Raw genomic sequence first — 18,009 nt, forward strand, 5'->3', positions numbered from 1 at the left:
GGATGTGGTAAGGGAGTCTGGAGCAGAGGGGGACCCTCAGAGAGCTTGCTCTGCTGTGACCAGCCACGGTGGCCACCCCAGCGTGGCCCCGCTCCCACCTCTGCCTGATCCCCACAGGCTGGAGGTGATCACTGCTGCCCCTCATCCCACTGTGGAAAAGCTCCATCTTGCTGTACCCTCAAGTGTGGGAGCTCATGCTCTAAATGCCAACACGTCTGTGATCGTCTAAATCGTGTGACAAAGACCAATGATGGAGAGAGCAAAATTCTCCATGAAAATATTTAAGAAGACGCCTTAATGGACATCAAGGTGTGACTGACCTCAAGAGCAGTGTGTTAATAAAAGCAGAAGCAGCAAATGGCAAAGAGAAGTGAAAATATTTTTCCTTTTGTGCACTGGTGGGAGGATGGGTGGATGAGTGTTCACAAGAGTAATGAATGATGAGCAGACCTTGAGGGTAGTGTTTCTTTAAAAAAGCGATCTCATCTCTGATGTAAACTACCTGCAGAGGAATGTAAACATTTTCATTGGCTACAAAAGTGTATATTCAACAGATTTCTAATCGCTTAAAACTCCAAAGGCGTAATGGAATGGAAATGTGCTCTGTTTCATGTCAGGTTTGCACCATGTGCTTCAATTTTCAGCGTCTGAAATCAGATAGATCAGCACTATGTTGTCTTGGAAAAGCAGCTACATCATGTTAGCTGGATCTGTGGTAATGTAGGCTTGTCTCTCAAATCACTTACCAGGCATTTTTAAACAGGGTTAAATATGCATACCTAAATTGTATCTCAATCCCTTTGGCTGTCTGGATTTTAAGGTTTTTTTTTAATTGCTTAAATAACGTCCAGAACACAGCACAGCAGGTGTTAAATCTCTCTAATATATTTAGTTGATTACTTCCTCCCCTCCCCACAAATTGCTGTGGGTATCAAGCCAGTGATTTCTGTCAAAACCAAGGCAAATGTCAGCACTGGAGGTCAGCTGATCACTCAGTCTCAGGTGTGCTACCTGTGTTCACCTAACAAAGTGCCCCTAATGGCAAACCAGCAAAAACCTTTTCCCAGCCTCCCAGCACACCCTGAATGTCAATTTGCTGTAGGTATTTGCTGAATGTGGAGTAGGTAAATAGGCAAAGGTGGGCACTAAAGCAGGGTAGGTAATTTGGGCTTTTTGTTGAAAGGGGAGGATTACACATGTGTGATAAAGCCCAAGACAGCTTGTGTTCCAGGGATTAAATAACTGACTCATTTCTGTTACTGCCCATCAAAAACCAGTTCCACTGAAACTACACCCGAAGTTTTTTAAGCAGGAAAGCCCAACTATTTGTCATAAAGGAAACTTCCTTTTCTTACTCTCTAGGAAAGTGTACTTTAAAGATATATATATATATAAAAATATGGCAGTTAATTTTTTCCCTGGAGCCAAAGCTTGCTACATCATGTCCATTCCCGCTGCTGTCAGTCATTATCTAGCCAGCATATTGTTCAGAAGGTGGGGCTATCAGGCAGAAGGAATGAAAGGTAAGCAAAGGAAGGCTTCTGCTCCTTGCTGATGCGAAGGGTAAGTGAGATCATGTCAAACCTTTAAACAGAGTCCCCTTTCCCTGCCCCACCCCCTGCTCCTATATAACACACACTGCACTTAGCAATACCTGCTTCCACCCAGCCGGGGGTGGGGCGTGAGTGCCGGCTTCTCCCCCCTGCCGATGGATGCTCTGGCCAGCAGCCCCCTTGGGTGGCTCTGCGCAGGTGTCTCCACGCTTGCTGGGGTCACCATGCTCTGCACGGCCCAGAGGAACCCGCAGGACAAAGCAAAGGTGCTGCTCTGGAGCCTCCTGCCCGCCTTGCTGGGGCTGCTGCTGTGTGTGGCCACGCTGGGGGCTGGCGGGGGGCTGGGGGTGTTCGTGGCCGTGTGCCTCGTCTGCTCCGTGTACCTGGCGGACAGGGAGCTGCTGCCCGTGGGGGACAGAGCCGTGTTCATCACAGGTAAGGTGCTGTCAGTGCACAGAACCAAACAAAAGCTGCCTTTTCTCACAAGTGGGCTGGAAAACTTCTTGTCCTCGGGTTAGCGCGTGCTTGTGAGAGTTCCCTTTATTCTTTTTTTTTTTTTTCTTTTCCCCCTGCTTGTTTTATTTGCTTCGGCAGAGATGTTTTTCCCAGGTAAATAAGTGCTCTGCAATTAAGTAGAAAAACATCTTAATAGATGCTATTACTTTTTAGTGTTTCATTTAATCTTTACAAGTAGCTTTTTAGACATACTTGTGAAATTAACTGGTGCAAGAAGCATAAGAATACTTATGATGGTCTAATTTTTTAGGAGAGACATTAATTCCCGGGAGCTCTCAGAATGCTACATTCATACGTTACTTTTGTTTACTTGAATTAATCGTGCTGGTTATGCATGTGGAGTTGTCTTTTGGGGGATGTGTGTGTAAATAGTGCACACTGTGTCTATCATGCACATATTTCAAGACACTGGTTTGGTGCCATCTCTTTGAAACATTTGGGAGGGAGTAATTCCTTTCACTAGCAGGGGAAGTTCAGAGCTAATTAATTCAGTCTCTGTTACCACTCTGATCTACTCAAAACCCACTTTTGTTTTGCAGGAATGACATTTTTGTAGTTTTATGGCTTTTCTCCTGTTTCTTCTAAAACTTTTGGTGTTGTTTACTTAGATGTTGTTTATTTGTATTAATCAAACCTTTAAACTGGAGTGTCTGCCAACTGCTTCTTGCACTCTTAATTTGCTGCATTTGTTTTATTTTCTTTGGTTTCCCCCCCCCTCTGGAAAGCTGAATTAAGTTGCTTTGGTTTATATAGCAATTTCTAGCAAAATTTCATTTTGTTTTATAGGGACACCTGGAAATAATTTAGATTTGCCTAGCAAGCTTTAATACAGGGATTAAGCATAAAAGTTGAGAGAAGACAAGAACAGCAGCAAGTTCTCCCCTGCAGTTTATCTGCCAGCTGGGCTTCTCCCTGCAGGTGTGTCAGATGAAGATGGATATTGGTGTGGGGAATAGGGAACGATCCTTTCCCACCCCTGCAGACTCAGGGGATGTGCTTGCACTTGGGCATCTCCTTGCTCTTTGTAAGACTGAAAATGTTCAGGAAAAAGCACTCTCTGGGAGCTTATTTGCTGTGTAGAATCTGAATTTAGAACAATATAAGGGAGTTAGGAACATCTGGGTATAGTCCAGTAAGGGAATGTGCTTTCCTTGTACCTGTGCTGCAACTGTCCTGAAGAAATGCAAGTTTGGACATCTCTGACAGCTGATTAACTTGAGGAGGCTCTTCTTTGTCTTTATTGGAATCCCATGCAATCAATCAAACTCTCCATCAACTGAAATAGAAGTTTTACTCAACGTGTTTTGGTTAAATTGCACGGATTGTGGTGTTCTTCCCTGTCCCAACTACAGGATGTGTCTCCCTGTGCTTCTGCAGGTGCAAGTGCCTTTAAGTAAATTTTGGTGTCATTTTCTCCAGTTTAGGCAAGACCTCAGGCAGGCACTTTGTGGAAAACAGTGACTTTAATTATTTTTTTTCTTTTTCCCTCCAGCCCCGCAGAGCTGAGGAATGTGGCTGTGTCCTGGGAAACTACCACATATCCCTCGTGAGACAGCTGCCTTTGGCCAGAGGCTGGAGCAAGCTCTGCTGCTCTCCCTGGGTTCTGTCACACATTGTTCTGGTCCTCTTTGGATTTCCTTGTAGGGTGCTGCTCTACATTATTTATTTAAGCCAGCAGTTCACTGGAGTACCAGGATGAGGGAAAAACTGTGCCCAGTGGTCAAAATGCCTTTTCACCTGGGTAACTGTGGGCATGTGGGCAGGCTTAAAGCCATTGCTGAAAGTCTGCTCTGCATCCTCTTGCTGGGAGCAAGAGCTCCAGTATCCTTAAAACAGAAGCTCCTGGCATGAAACACTTTAGGGGTAAATGCAATAGCCACCTTTCCTAAAAATTAAATTGCCACCAAGATTCAAAGCAAGAGGAACTGTAAAATTCTGTCGTTGCTTAGTCTGTGTGCAGTGGGATGATTTTCTCCAGTTCATTTGGTCTTTCCATTCTTGGGGAGTGATTTGGTGCATGTTCGGCATGAGTCAATTGTAAATTCTCAGTAATGATTCAGTCACAGTCAGTAGTGACTGCTTTCCTTATAATAAATCTTCTCATAATCCACAAATTATTTCTGACATAGAAGCAAAAGTGTGGTCAGGGAGGAATTATCTTTTTTTTTTTTTTTTCCCCCCCTATGAAGACCTAACTACTCTTTGAATTCTAGGAGTTGAAGAGTAAAGTTTCTCTGGACTTCAATAACAGGTCTGAAACTCAAATCATACTTGTTTTGGAAAAAAACAGGGACAAACCCAGCATCAAGCAAAGATAAAAACCACTTTTTTGCTGTTTTGGGATTGCTATGCCTGTCCCAAGTTCAAGTTGCATCATATTCTGCCTATACTCAAGTTAAAGCTGCACTGTAAAACCTGCTTGCTGGGAATGATGAAAGAGGAAGGATTTGATCTAAAAGTAGCCATCTTCACTAAAAGAAAAAGAAGGAAAGTCACTCCACCCCCAAACCTAGAAATCTGTCGTGTCTGGGATATTTGCAGGCTTCTTTAGGGAATTCCAAGAATGCAGGTTTGTTCTGTCAGGTCAGGACTGGAGAAGCTTAATGTGATATTTGTAGTGCTCTGGTGCATCTTCAGCAAATTGCAGACTTCAAAAATGCTAAAAATCTGATGCTTTGTTTTTTTTCCCCAAGGATTAAATAGAGCATGAGTAATTCTTTTCTCCTTTTTCAAGACATGCTGATTGATCCAGACATTTAGTACATGTTTTCCTCAAGTCACCTGGAAATAATATTTTTCACCTTTCAGGACTATAACCCCAATTAAAAGACAGAGTCCAGAAATGGAGATCTGACATTATTACAATGAGGCTCTTTGGCAGTCGAATTCTATTGACTGCATATTTTGAATGTAGGAGCAGACCTGGGATTAACTCTGATAATATCTTCCTTGGTGTGCCAAAATCCCAAACTAACCCTCAGAAGTTTATGGTAGGGCTGAGTAGGGAGTACTGCAGCTTTTTCACAAATAAGAAAATAGTAAAAAACCTGGCAGGAGTTCCAGTCCTTTGTCTCACATTCAGATTTCCAGGGTTTGGAAACTGAACATTGGTGTAGTAAATTGTTATTGCAGGAGACCCTGGGATACCTCCATGGATCCCAGTGCACAGCAGCACCCAGGAGCTTTCTCTGCTGCAGTTGCAGTGGAGGGTCTGGTGCAGTACTGTGGAACACGCTGATGCTTTACAGTGTAAAAACTGTATTAATTTATTAAACTCCTCATTTTCCTCCTGATCTTGTCCTTTGCAAAGCTCCTGAAGCACAGCCCCTATAAACTCCTTTCCTGTCACTACCTGTGGTGCTTCACTGGGAGCCTTGCTGGGGACACGGGTGATGTGTTTCTTTTGTTATGGAGTAAGTTCCTCTGTAGGTGGAAAGAATGGAAACCAGAATTTTAAAAATGGAGAGAAAACTTAAAATTAACTTATAATACAGTTGATGGGAAACTGAACGTGACCCAGCACCATGTGCTGGCAGCCCAGAACCCAGTCAGGCCCTGGGCTCCTTCCATAGTCCTATGGGCAGCAGGGGAGGGAGGGAATTCTGACAGGGACCTGCTGCAGTGAGTCCAGAGAAGGGCACAAAGATGACCAGAGGACTTGGAGCACTTCTCCTGTGAGTACAGATGGAAAGAGCTGGGACGGCTCCAGGGAGACCTTAGAGGCCCTTTCAGTGCCTAAAGGGGCTCCAAGAGAGCTGGAGAGGGACTTTGGACAGGGCACAAAGTGACAGAACAAGGAGGAATGGCTTCAAACTGAAAGACAGGAGGTTTAGATTAGATGTTGGGAAGAAATTCTTCCCTGTGAGGGTGGAGAGGCTCTGGCACAGGGTGCCCAGAGAAGCTGTGGCTGCCCCACCCCTGGAAGTGTCCAAAGCCAGGCTGAATGGGGCTTGGAGCAGCCAGGGCTAGGGAGAGGTGTCCCTGCCCATGGCAGGGGCTTGGAATGGGATGATCTTTAAGGTCCCTTCCAACCCAAACCATTCTGTGGTTTGTTCTGTAGCAGCAGCAAAATATTGTGTCGAAGGGAGAGACTTGTGAATCAAATTATTTGTTAAATATTCTTCATTGGTACCTGCTGGGAAGAATGGCACAACTGTGATCCCAAAGACCATTGTGTGTTTGGTCTCACAGTGCTCCCTGCAGCTGCTAGGTCATGGCATTATAGAGACAAAGTTTGGGGATAAGTTTGGAAGAGGATAGAGGGGATAAGAGAAATTCTGCTGCAAGTTTGCATGAATTCAGTAGCTGACTTAGCACAAAAATGCCATTTTGAAGCTTTCTGAGGTCCTGAAAGCATTTGAAATGCTCTGCAGGTAAAGAAACACTTGCTTAGTTTTGGCTTGGTTATAGTCTGTAATAAAAAAGTGCTTATCTGAGGGATCTGTGTGGTGGATGTGTGAATAAAATAATGCTGCCTCTTGGAATGAAGAAATAGAACCCAAGAATTTGTATTCCAGTGCTCTATAATTGCTTTGCCCATTGGAGATTTAAAATTAAAACATTAGTGTGGGGTTTCTTTCTGTTTGTTTTTTTTTTTTTAGATACTTTCAGGAGAACATGGTCTGTCAGTCTTTGAGGAACATTTAAAGGTCCAGTTCCTCAAACTCCAGATCTGAACCTTTCTTTCTACTGACATATGTATTTCAGGAACTTTGTCATTGTGTCTTTGTTTACATTTGCATGGCTTTCCAATGTGTGTATGCATTTATTTATTTATTTTTAATGGTGGTATAGGACAGATGCACTTTCCATGCTTTTTTGATGCTTTCAGGAAGCGACACTGGGATTGGACATGCACTGGCTAAATACCTGGACAGCCTGGGCTTTGTTGTGTTTGCTGGGGTTTTGAACAAGGATGGCCCTGGAGCTGAGGAGCTGCGGAGGACTTGTTCCCAGCGACTTTGTGTCCTGCAGCTGGATATCACCAATGCCACTCAGGTGAAGGAGGCCTATCTGAAAGTCTCAGAGAAAGTGCAAAATGCAGGTACAGCTTTTTTCTGCCCCCTTTACAATGGAAGTACTGATGTAGCAGCTTAGCAGGTGCATCTTTTAACTGTTGGCTACACCACGGCTTAGGTGTGTAGGTCATTTCCAGGGCAGAATCTTGGGCAGTCAGGATATTTCTATCCAAGACTTCTGTTTTTTGGGACATAGGAAGATGGTAGTGACTGGTCTTGGAGTGGGGAATGTGTATCTGCAGCTGCAGATCATCTCTGCTTTGGTCTGGAGGCACCATCCAGCTCATCAGTGCACTCCTTATGGGGATATTTTCCTGATGCATTGCAGCCCTGTGCTTTCTTCTCTTCCCAGGACTCTGGGGTGTTGTGAACAATGCAGGAATCCTGGGCTTCCCTGCTGATGGAGAGCTGCTCCCCATGAGCATCTACAGGCACTGCATGGAGGTGAATTTCTTTGGGGCTGTGGAGGTGTCCAAGACCTTCTTGCCGTTGCTCCGGAAATCACAGGGGAGGCTGGTGAACATATCCAGCATGGCAGGTGAGCTGAGCTAAAACAGAGTCCTGGAGCAGCAGGAAAGCCAATGAACTTCCTTGGCAAAAACGCCAAGGAAAAGGTGTTGGTCAGTCTGGCTTGTCAATACTCCCAGGGAACAAATGTTAAGGTAATAAGATCAGGTTTTTCTCTTATTTGGGAGACTATTTCCAGAAAATTTCTTTTGTTTGGGAGACTACTCCCAGAAAACAGCCTTTAAAGAAGAGTTTAATGTGGCTAAAAATATGCTGTGACAAAAAAACCCAGTAAAATTCAGATCTTGTGGTCTAGATGCTATGACTGAAAACTTTGTGAGCTTCCATAAAGATTGGTGGTACATCGCAGGTATTTCTGTAACATGTTCAGGCAGAAGTCTGTGATCACCTCAGTTTGTGATATCTGCTGATAACCTGGGAGCTCTGTGTTTATATTTCTTTAAGAAGATTTTGGGTGCCTTCAAAATACTTAGGCCTAACTTATTAGCAAAGTGGTATTTTTCCATGAAAGAAAAAATGAACAACAAACTTTTTTAAAAATTAACATATGCCTTCCATTTCTTTTCCCATAAATTTTGCTATATATATTTTTATGTGTATCTTTATAACATGACCTCCTATTCTAGGAGGACAGCTGAGATGCTGAGATGTAGGAACTAATGTAATACAATAATGCAGTATCTGGTAGCCAACAGCTGAGGAGCAAGAAGGCTCCTTTGAAAATGAGACCTGCTAGAAGCAGGATGCCGTGCTGCTGGAAAGTATTTTGGTGTAGGATTTCTTAGGGATTTACTGTGTCATGTGCTTCCCACATTTTCCTTTGCCCTTCTGCACAGCTGGAGTCCCCCTGAACCCTGCTGTACTGCTGGGGTGACTTGTGAAGGTGTCACCTGATGTTCCCCTTTATGCTGAGGATGTGGCTGCAGTCTGGCTGTGACACTGTTTTATCTTTATAATCTCAGATTTGCTCTGTATTTGTATGTCTGTGTGTATGGCTCATTGCTGACACTGAGAAATCAGGACTCAATTATCAGAAGAACCTTTCTGCTGCTGCTCTCAGGCCAGACCCCTGTTTCCTCTGCACACCCTAGTGAAGCTCTCACTGTGGGTGCTTTGGGGCAGATGTCTTAATTCCTGGTGAGAACACCTGACCTGCCTTGAAGGGATAAATGCAGAGCTTCCCTGTGCTGTGTAATTTGCCCTTCTTACAGGAGCTGATAATGACCCTGCTTAAACTAAGCTGCCTGCAGAGATGTTGTTGCACACAGGCTGGTTTGGGTGAAGAGTTTCCTCTTAACCCAGGGTCTGGGGGTCCTTTGGTAAACCATTAGTGGAGAAGTCAGTGAGGTCTCATTGTGCTGAATCTATTCCTGTCTGTGTAGGGCTCATTTAACTGGGCTCAGGTTAGCCTGACCTTAGAGGGAAAAGTATGTGATTCAATTGGCTCAAACCAATCCAGCTTATTCAGATGCACACAGAAGAATAATTACCATATAATTGGCCTGACTTCTTCAAGGGAATGGCTCTATGTAAACAGCTCCTGTGATACCTTGGCCATCCCAGTAAAATACCCAACAGCACCAGTGGCTTACCTGAAAATTCCCCTGTATCTGAAGCATTTTCCTTTAAAATACTCAAACACCTGGAGACGAATGTGTAGCACGTGAAACAGAGGCTCCATGGGAGGATGTGCCCAACCACCCATTCAGGCAGGAGAAGGAGGGATGTGCCTCAAGAAAAGGATTGTCCATTCTGCTCCCTCCTCTGCTGCCAGCACAGCCTGCGGTGGCTGTGACGATCTTAAATCTGTGTGGTGATAACACCTGCTGGTGGAGGAAGTGGGAGGGCTGAAGAAGATGCTCAAATCAAAGCATGTTTGTGTTTTTCTAACGCTGAAGGAGTGACAATCTGCCAGTTTTTCTCTGCATTTGGAAGATACTTTCTTCTGGAAGCTTGTTTTTGTAAACATACTGGGTGTTCTCTTAGCTTTCCCATCTGAACAAATGTTTCTGGGATTGAAAAAGATGGGATAAAACAATAGGCAGGGGATCTGCTTCTGTGCTGGATCTCAGGGAGTCCTGTCACTCGTGGGGTGTGATTCCAGCTTTGGTTTGTCCCCAGAGGTTTTTCTCCACTCTTGCATTATTGTCTCTGGCCTTTCTGAAACTGTCTGGAAAGAACAGAAAAGTAAGTTGGCTTTATAAATCCAGAATTTAGATGATTTACCCTGTTCTAACTGTGGGGTTGAAATTTGTGTTACGGTGACAAGAACAGGAGCATAAAACTACTGCTTCACTATTTATACGAACTAAAACATTATCTGTGTTTCTCAAACCAACAGCCATAACTTTCAGCAGTTTTTACCCTTAAATGCAATCCAGTTTATTTTTTCTGCCCTGCAAGGTGTCTTACCAGGTGTTACTGAGCATAACTGCTGTAAGCAACTGTTCATTTACAACTTTCACTCTTTTTTAACCTCTAGCAAGAGATGATTCCCTCACTAACTTGTCTTTAACCTCAGTGAGAGAGGCATCATTTTGGTTGTGCTGTAATTTGCCTCCTAAATCATAAAAATAAAGGCTGGGAAGAGCCACTGTCGAGGTTTATCAGGTTTCTATTGCTCCTGCAGGAGGCATTCCACTACCAATGTGTGCTGCGTACGGGGCATCCAAAGCAGCTCTGTCCATGTTTTCTGGAGTAATGAGGCAAGAGCTTTCCAAATGGGGCATTAAAGTTGCAGCAATTCATCCATCAGGCTTCAGAACAGGTTGGTGTTTGACATTTTGGAATGTTCTTTTTGCCCCTCCTCTCTCTCTGTAGTTCAGCAGCCTCAAACAGAGCCCTGAGTGATTCTCAGGAGCTGGACTTTTCCCCCCGTTTTTTATGTGGGTTATGGAAATTAAGTTCTGTGTTTTTTGTGATAGATATTCCCTCCAGCTCTGCATGCTGCCTCCCTCCCTTCTCCTGGGCAGAGCTGTCTTTGCTCTGAGGCAGGACAGGATCCAGGCAGTTGGTGCCTTCCCTTTGCTCCCGCTTTGTTGGAGCTGACAAACGGAGCAGCACGGTGTGTCCAATTTGAGTGTTATGGCTCACTTGTCCTGCCTGGGAGCTTCAGTTCCCCCTGTCACTCCTCTCTTCCTCAATATCAGAGCTCTCTTTATTGAGCTGCTCTGTCTTGCATGGCAGTATCTGCAGCAATACCTGTCATCCTGCTTGCTTGCTGTCAGTATCCTCTGATCTTTCCTCTCTACTTCTTTCCCCTGTGTTCCTGCTGCTTTCTGTTCTAAACTCTCCTTCTCCTCCAACTGAGCCCTTTTTGCAGAGCCTGTCCAGGTTCCAGACTCATCTCCTGCTGCACATGCCCTCACTGCACCCCATGCCTGCCCAGAGCATTTTTTATGTCAATGTAAATCGAATTGGTCTTTTTCATAAAATGCTACTTCCCTGAATGCTTCCCCCTGGGAAGGGACCATGTGAGGCTCTGGGCTCTGACAGCCTTTTGTGGTCAGTGGAACCTGCCTGAGGCTTCACCTTCAGGGTCCTGCTTAGCTGTACTCAGGCTTCTGGGTCAAAATGAGTCCTGGGATTTGAGATTTAAATATTTATTTAAATGTTTTTCTTTATTTGCAATGCTTAATTTTTGGTAGTTAGGCAAGAATTGCATTGGAGAAGCTCCTGCTTTCATTCCTACATGATGCAAATGGTGTAAAAAAAAGAGATTAAATTAGAGTTCTAAATCTGTCCTAATAGAAGGCTAATCCTTCAGGAAACTAGTTATTGAAATATTAATGTCACTTGTTGAAAGGTCAGCTTAGCACTTGGCCAACCCAAGTGAATCCTGCTCATCTTAGTTTGCCTGTCTGTCCTCAGTTGTTTGTAATAAATACGCGTTGGAAATATCCACAGAATGAATCGGGAGAGAGTGGCAAAGTGGGGAGGAGGGGGAAAGAAAAAATGCTGCTTTGGCTGTGAGAGAGCATTTTTTGGGAGAGCAGGGAGCCAAATGGGGCATGAACTTTGCTTTTAGTGTAGCAAAAGTACTCACGCTTTTCCTTCTCTCCCAGCTAAAAGCACTGGCTGCTGACCAGCTGTGGTGTTTGTTCTCCACTGACCCGGTTTAGATCAACTCTGTCTATTAATTACAGATTTATTATTTTTAAATCTAGCCCTAAACCCACTTGTTATCCTGTGATGTTGCTACTGCAGGTATCCAAGGCACATCTGAGCAGTGGGATAAGCAAGAGAAGGAGCTGCTGGAGAACCTCCCGGCAGACACCAGGCAGACCTATGGAGAGGAGTATTTCCTGGGGCTGAGGAAGTACCTCCTCGACATGCCCTCCCACTGTTCCCCTGACCTTTCCCCTGTGCTGGATGCTGTCCTGCATGCTCTGCTGGCCAGGAGACCCCAGGGCCTCTACACCCCTGGCAAGGGGGCTTACATCCCCTTCTGCATCTTCTGCTACTTCCCCCTCTGGTTCTATGACTTCTTCATTAGTAAGATGCTGAGTGCTGGCCCTGTTCCAAGGAAGCTGAGAACATCACGAGATGAAGGCAGGAACCTCTGAGGTGTCCACTGGTGTTTATGTCACTGGATGAGATAGCTGGGAAGAACCCTCTAAGACACTGCTACTTATTGTGCTGTCTTTGTTAAGTTGCATTGACACTGCCTTGCAAAGGGAGAAATCTTTGTGTTAAGAGCAATGTTTGGGAAAAGCAGTGGATAAACATAAATAGGAAGCTCTTCCCAGATGGGGGCATTTTTTGAGGAATTTCAGTGTTTTTCTGACATCTTTGTATCCTGCTTTCTGTGTAAGGTACCTCATGAAATTATGCAGCTCCTGCCTGCTTCAAAAGGCATCAACAGCACACAGAGAGATATGTGACATGTTTTTTTAAAGCAAAACAAAACCCCTTGAGAGTCAACAACCTTAAATCTTGCAAGAAGTTAAATATATTCCTATTGTTGAAGAGACTTAGAGCTGTGTAATGCAAGTCTTTTTCTCTGCATCTTCAGCCTAATATGTTTGGGATTTGGTGTTTTGGTTCTGTTGCTGTTGAATCTGAGAAATATTGTCCTTTCCCCCCCAAGTTTTGTGATGTATAGTTTTAAAGTTTATGATGTGTTCTCTTTGTGAGACTAAGCAACATAAATTTAGTTGGGAGGGAAAAAAATGAATGCAAACAGATCAAGATGTTTATGAACATATAAATAATTTCCTTCCTACAGTAATAGAGATAGTCATAGTGAGTGTATCAGCTGCTAATTTGATCTGTCTGGGTCATTCTGTGCATTGCCTGTATATGCCTGTGCTTATCTAATTGTTACTAAACTCTAGTGTCACTTCTGCTTTTTGTACAATTCCTTACTCAAGTCTGGGTTTACATGGAACTCATGTTTTTTCCCATTTCTCCTGATACCTTCTTATGTCTCTGCTTTGGGATGAGTTTGTACTCACTCATCTAAGATCAGTCAGTGATTCAAGTGGCTTTGCTGGAGCCCAGTGTCCAACTTCTGATAGACTGGGGTCACTCCTCTTCCCTAATTCCATGCCAGGAGCAGCAGGTGCCCTCCCTGGTGTCCTTTACCATAAACCTTTTGCCAGTGGCAAGTGGTTGGGCAGCTCACCTGTATTTTTCCTACCTTACTGCCTTTTTGCATTGTCTGTCACATCCCTGGGCTTTGAAGGCTGTGATATTTTGAAAGAAATCCTCATCTCCCTGCGTCCCATGGTTTGGCCATGTGTTCTGTCTTTTACAAGATGCATTTCTTTTCCAATGATGAAAAATTAAAAGTGATCCCATTCTGGGCTTTAAATGTAGACATACCTTTTTCCTTTCCTTTCTGAGCAACTTCTAACTCTTCTGTCATAATCCTACTGCTGTGCTGTGCTCTTGCACCCAACTGGCCAAAATCACTATTTAATTTGCAGCTATGGTATTTATTCTATCACTACTGTGTCTGTTAGATCAATGCAAGAGTCCTGTAAATGCACAGAGGATGCTCAGAGGGCTTGGGCCATCATTTGAATCTGTGTCCAGTGGGGGAGTCCTCCTGTCCTGTACATTTTGTCACAATTGCTGCTTTTGCTGCTGAAGTTTATCACCTGCTGGGTTTATATCAGTGCCCTGATTGCAGACTTTTGCTTTCCTTGGAGGAAGTGTGCTCAGTGTTTTGAACTCAGGAAATCTGAGACTAATTCTCTCTCTCTTTGCCAATTTCTTCCTTTATCTAGTTCCCTAATTTTTTATGTGTCACCAAAAACGTGTAATAAAAAAATATAATATTTAGTAACCAGATGGTTGTGACTTTGTCTCATCTCACCCTTTCTGCTTTTTGTGGATCAGTGCTACATTGACCCCCTTGTTTCCATAGCAGGAGAACACTGAGGAGGAAGGGGGTGTGGGGAGTGTTCCCAGGGAAAAGGGACAAGATGGCAGTTGATGCCCCATTTTGGGCAGGATGTGATCCCAGCTGGTTCAAAGGCAGCTCGTGAGCTGGAAGGAGAGATGAGTGTGAGCTGAGGGTGACAGCCTGTGAGTTTTGGCTGCCTCCAGGGTGAGGGAAGGTGCTGCCAGGGAGCCTATCTTGATCTCCATTGTGGATGGAGGTGGCTGTTTTTCCCTTCATGCCCAATTTGGGTGTAAATTTTGTGGGCTGGAATTTTGCCCTTAGGCACATTATCCATCATATAACTGAAATTTGTCTTAGCAGTCAGTCAGCTGCTTTGCCTAGCAATCTCCATAACAATCTTTAATTGTTGCTTTGCTATTTGGCTGTGGTTATAAAATGTAATTTTTTTTTCTCCCCTTGACTTTCCTAATAGGAATATTATCTTGCATGTTGCAGACATATTAAATTAGGCATTTACTTGGAGGTTTTGATTTCATTTTATTTTTTTAACTTTTATTTCCCAGGAAATTTCAGTTCAAAATAGTCATTTTATGTTTCTTTACCTAACTACAAAGATATTTTAGCAAGTCTCTAATAATTGCGATATCAAAGATTGTTATTGTTTTATCCCTACAGGGATCTTACTTCGTGTTTTAAAGATAATTCTGTTGTAACACATTTTTGAATTATGCGTCACTTAATGGGCTGTAGTACTAGAAGGAAATTTCTTTTGCTAATGGCTTGCATGGAAAATAATCCCAACTGAGAGTGGCAGAACTGCAGAATAAATTGTGGGATTTTGTGGCCAACAAGCCCACGTGGATGTTAGTGCTGACACTGGCTCATGCTCTCAAGAACAAGTGCCTGGGTGTTATGGTCCTTTGCTTACCGTAAAGACTGATCTGATACAAAGATATTTTGGGAGTGGGAAGAGAGGATGTTGAGTTCTAGCAGTGGAAAGTGTTGTATTAAAAAACCCAAACTAGTTATTGTGATTTGGGCCTATTTTCAAAGATAAAAAATTTTTAACAAAATGCACGTGCTGTGAGGAAAAGCATCTGAGAAACTGAAGAAATTGGCTGTAGCCCTAAAAAAGTCTATTAAATAGTCTAAAACATCACTTAATGCCCCACAATAATCAAGCATGTATATATTGCAAACACATGTGTATGGTGTAAAAAAAGAGTTGTAAACTGTGGAAATCATGATTAAAGAGCAGGTTTTATACACAGCCCTCTGATCCAGCCTCTGGAATGCAGGTTGTGACCCAGAAGTAAATGCTGTTGGATGCTTTCTACAAAGGAATTCCCTGGCTGGTGTCCTGGGGTCCCACTCTTCTGCTCTGCATTCATTGCTGCCACGTTCTTTTTCATGTGAAGAATTACTTGAAGATACACAGCTTTGGGGAGATGGAAGATGAGTGATAAAGCAATTTGTTTTTATAAGGTCTTTTATTCTGGCTCCATTTCTCTTCTTCATGGGGCCCCTGATGACAACCCTGCCTGCTGTATGCCTGTGTCACTGCAGGCTGGGGAAGATTTGTGTTTTCTTGTGGTTGTGTCACTGACTGGCCATGGCAGGGAAGTTTTGGTGGCCACTTGCTGAAGAACCATCTCCATGTTTCATGGAGTGTTACGTATGGGACTGCCCATGTGGTAAGGAAGGAGGTAAGGGAAAGGGCTGAGAGAGTTTAAAGTGTGCTTAAATGAGAGCTCTGACTGGGGGTTTGGGTTGGATAAAAGAGGTGGTGTAGGAGAATGGGGAGTACAGGTCACTGACTGTTACAGACTCATGTAGGGGCAAGGATTAATCCTAAAACTGCTTTCAAGCTCTGTAGGAGGTTGAGCAGACCCGTTTTTTCACTAGCAGGGCCAAAAACAACCATGGGAAGAAAGGTAATAGTCACTTTGTCTAATTTAATGAGCATGAACAGAAATGCCATTATTTCTAGACTAAAGTATTTCAGATTTTGCCAGTTTGAGTCCCTGCTATCTTCAGAAGAGAGGGAATAACTTCCCTGTTCCTCTGGCATGTGTGAGGGGTTGCGTTGTTTATAGTTGCATATCAAAAGTTGCTATAATTTTTGTATGTATTCTTTGTATCAAGAGGATGCTGCCAGGGAACTTTCAGGTCTCAGTGATGTCAAAAGACTCTGGTTTCACTCTAAATTTACTCACCTGAGCACAGCATTGCAGAGGTACAACCAAAATGGGTCACATTACATTTGCTTGAAGCCAAGAGTCCACATGTAGCCATCAGCACCCATCTGGGCACCAGTTGTATTTGCAGCATGTTTGGGACAAATGTGTGAGTTTGGACAGTTTTCCTAAAGAGACTGGTTCTGGCATCTTTTCTGGGTTAGTGTTGTCTGCTTTACCCTGTTTATGTCTGTCTTTTGAAAGTCAGCTGGATTCCTAAAATCATGCAACCCCAGAGGGCACTGTGCATCAGAGAGTCATCATATTTCTAGGAAGGCTCAGAGAAATTAATTTGAAATCCAGTTCATGCAGGCTTCAAAGAAAAAGCGTTCAAACAAAAAAATCTTGGCGCTTGCGAGGAAATTGCGTGGGGAATTTTTTTTCTCCCAGAAGTCTGAAGAGACATAAATGGGAAGTATTGCCACTGCCAGGAAACACCCTGCACAATGGATCCTGGGGTGCAATCATTCCTGACAGAATTTTCCAGATGGTGCAGGGCTCCCTGGAATGCAGACACCATCCCAGGCAGGATTTTGATAGCAATGCTTTTGTCAGTCAGGCTGAACATCAGAGCTGTTGCTGTTCAATTACAGATGTATTCTGGCAACCTTGAGGCAGTGGGCTTTCACCATAGTAAGAGAGGTAATTGCTTTTACTTTTAAAGCATGACCAAACCATAAATCATGAATCACTGACATCTCATGAAAGAAAGTGAGTTTTAAATCCCTTTAATAGGATAAATGGGTTTTAAGCATGTTGTATAGGTCATTGTAACCTAAGCTAATGAATCTGACTTTAACAACCTGTATGAAAGTAATTACAGTGATATAAACAGCCTCCACAGGTTTAATACCTGGAATATGTAGGTTAAACGATCCAAGTTTATATCCTTGTTCATGTTGTTGCCTGTAGCTTTGGAAAGAGCACTCAACAAGCCAGAAACTAATCCTGGGAGGTAAGAATTTGGATCTCAGCATCTGCCATCAGTAAGAAAAGCAGGGACAGCTCCGTGGTCAAGGGGTGGCTCTCAATGCTGGTGGAGCCAGCGTGGCCTTTGCTACCAATCTGCTAAACCAGGAGAGCTCTGGCAGGTGCAGAGTGTGTCACTCTTTCCACAGAGCCTTTCAGAAGTGACCTGTTGATTAGATGTTTTTCTTCTATGAGTTGTTCATTCTGCCCATGTTTCCCTGATTTGGGACATTTCCCTTGTGGGTACTGAAGGACATGTTTCAAAATAAGACCCAGAATACGGAGCAAAGATCAAAGGGTGTGAGGATGAAAGATATAAAGAAAACAAAATGACAGTGACTGGTATAAAGGGGAGGAAGGCTATAAAGGGGAGGAAGGAAGCAAGAAGGATGATGCTCAGGAAATGGGTTTGGGCAGGTTCAGCTCCAGTGGCATGTGATAACTCTGGGTTAAGGTGACCTATCCACTGTCTCCCACCACCTTAAAGTGTCATTTAAGAGGCTGTGATCTGAGATAAGTCTACTCACTTCAGAGTCTTACATTACTTGGTCTTGTAGCATCCCAACCCACAAAGAAACAGGACCTGGGGTGTTGTGGTGAGGACAGGGGTGGATGCTCCAAGCTTGACCTGTGTTGGGTGGTAATGGGAGACACAAATCTTATATTGGGGAGATGTTGGTGAAGCACTGCACTCCCACACAGCCCACACAAACCCAGCAGTGCTGACTTCTTTGCTCTCTGTGTGGGAAAGAATATCACGGTGTACTTGGTTTCATAATGGAAAAAGAGAAATTATTGCCCCTTAGCCATAGTAATTTACATATCAGCAATCTGTG

At 43.7% G+C, this 18,009-nt stretch overlaps 1 protein-coding gene across 1 annotated transcript; it reads left to right on the forward strand.

Annotated features, from left to right (window-relative positions):
- Positions 1-1,708: 1,708 nt before the first annotated feature.
- HSD17B2 (hydroxysteroid 17-beta dehydrogenase 2) lies at positions 1,709-12,180 on the forward strand (the record flags this gene model as incomplete). The annotated part of the gene is made up of 5 exons (XM_082290352.1): positions 1,709-1,988; positions 6,901-7,113; positions 7,440-7,625; positions 10,245-10,382; positions 11,822-12,180. The coding sequence occupies 5 exons, from the start codon at positions 1,709-1,711 to the stop codon at positions 12,178-12,180; spliced, it is 1,176 nt and encodes a 391-aa protein (XP_082146478.1).
- Positions 12,181-18,009: the final 5,829 nt, after the last annotated feature.

Source organism: Coloeus monedula (genome assembly GCF_965178545.1).
Source record: "Coloeus monedula genome assembly, chromosome: 13".
NCBI classification, from domain to species: domain Eukaryota; kingdom Metazoa; phylum Chordata; class Aves; order Passeriformes; family Corvidae; genus Coloeus; species Coloeus monedula.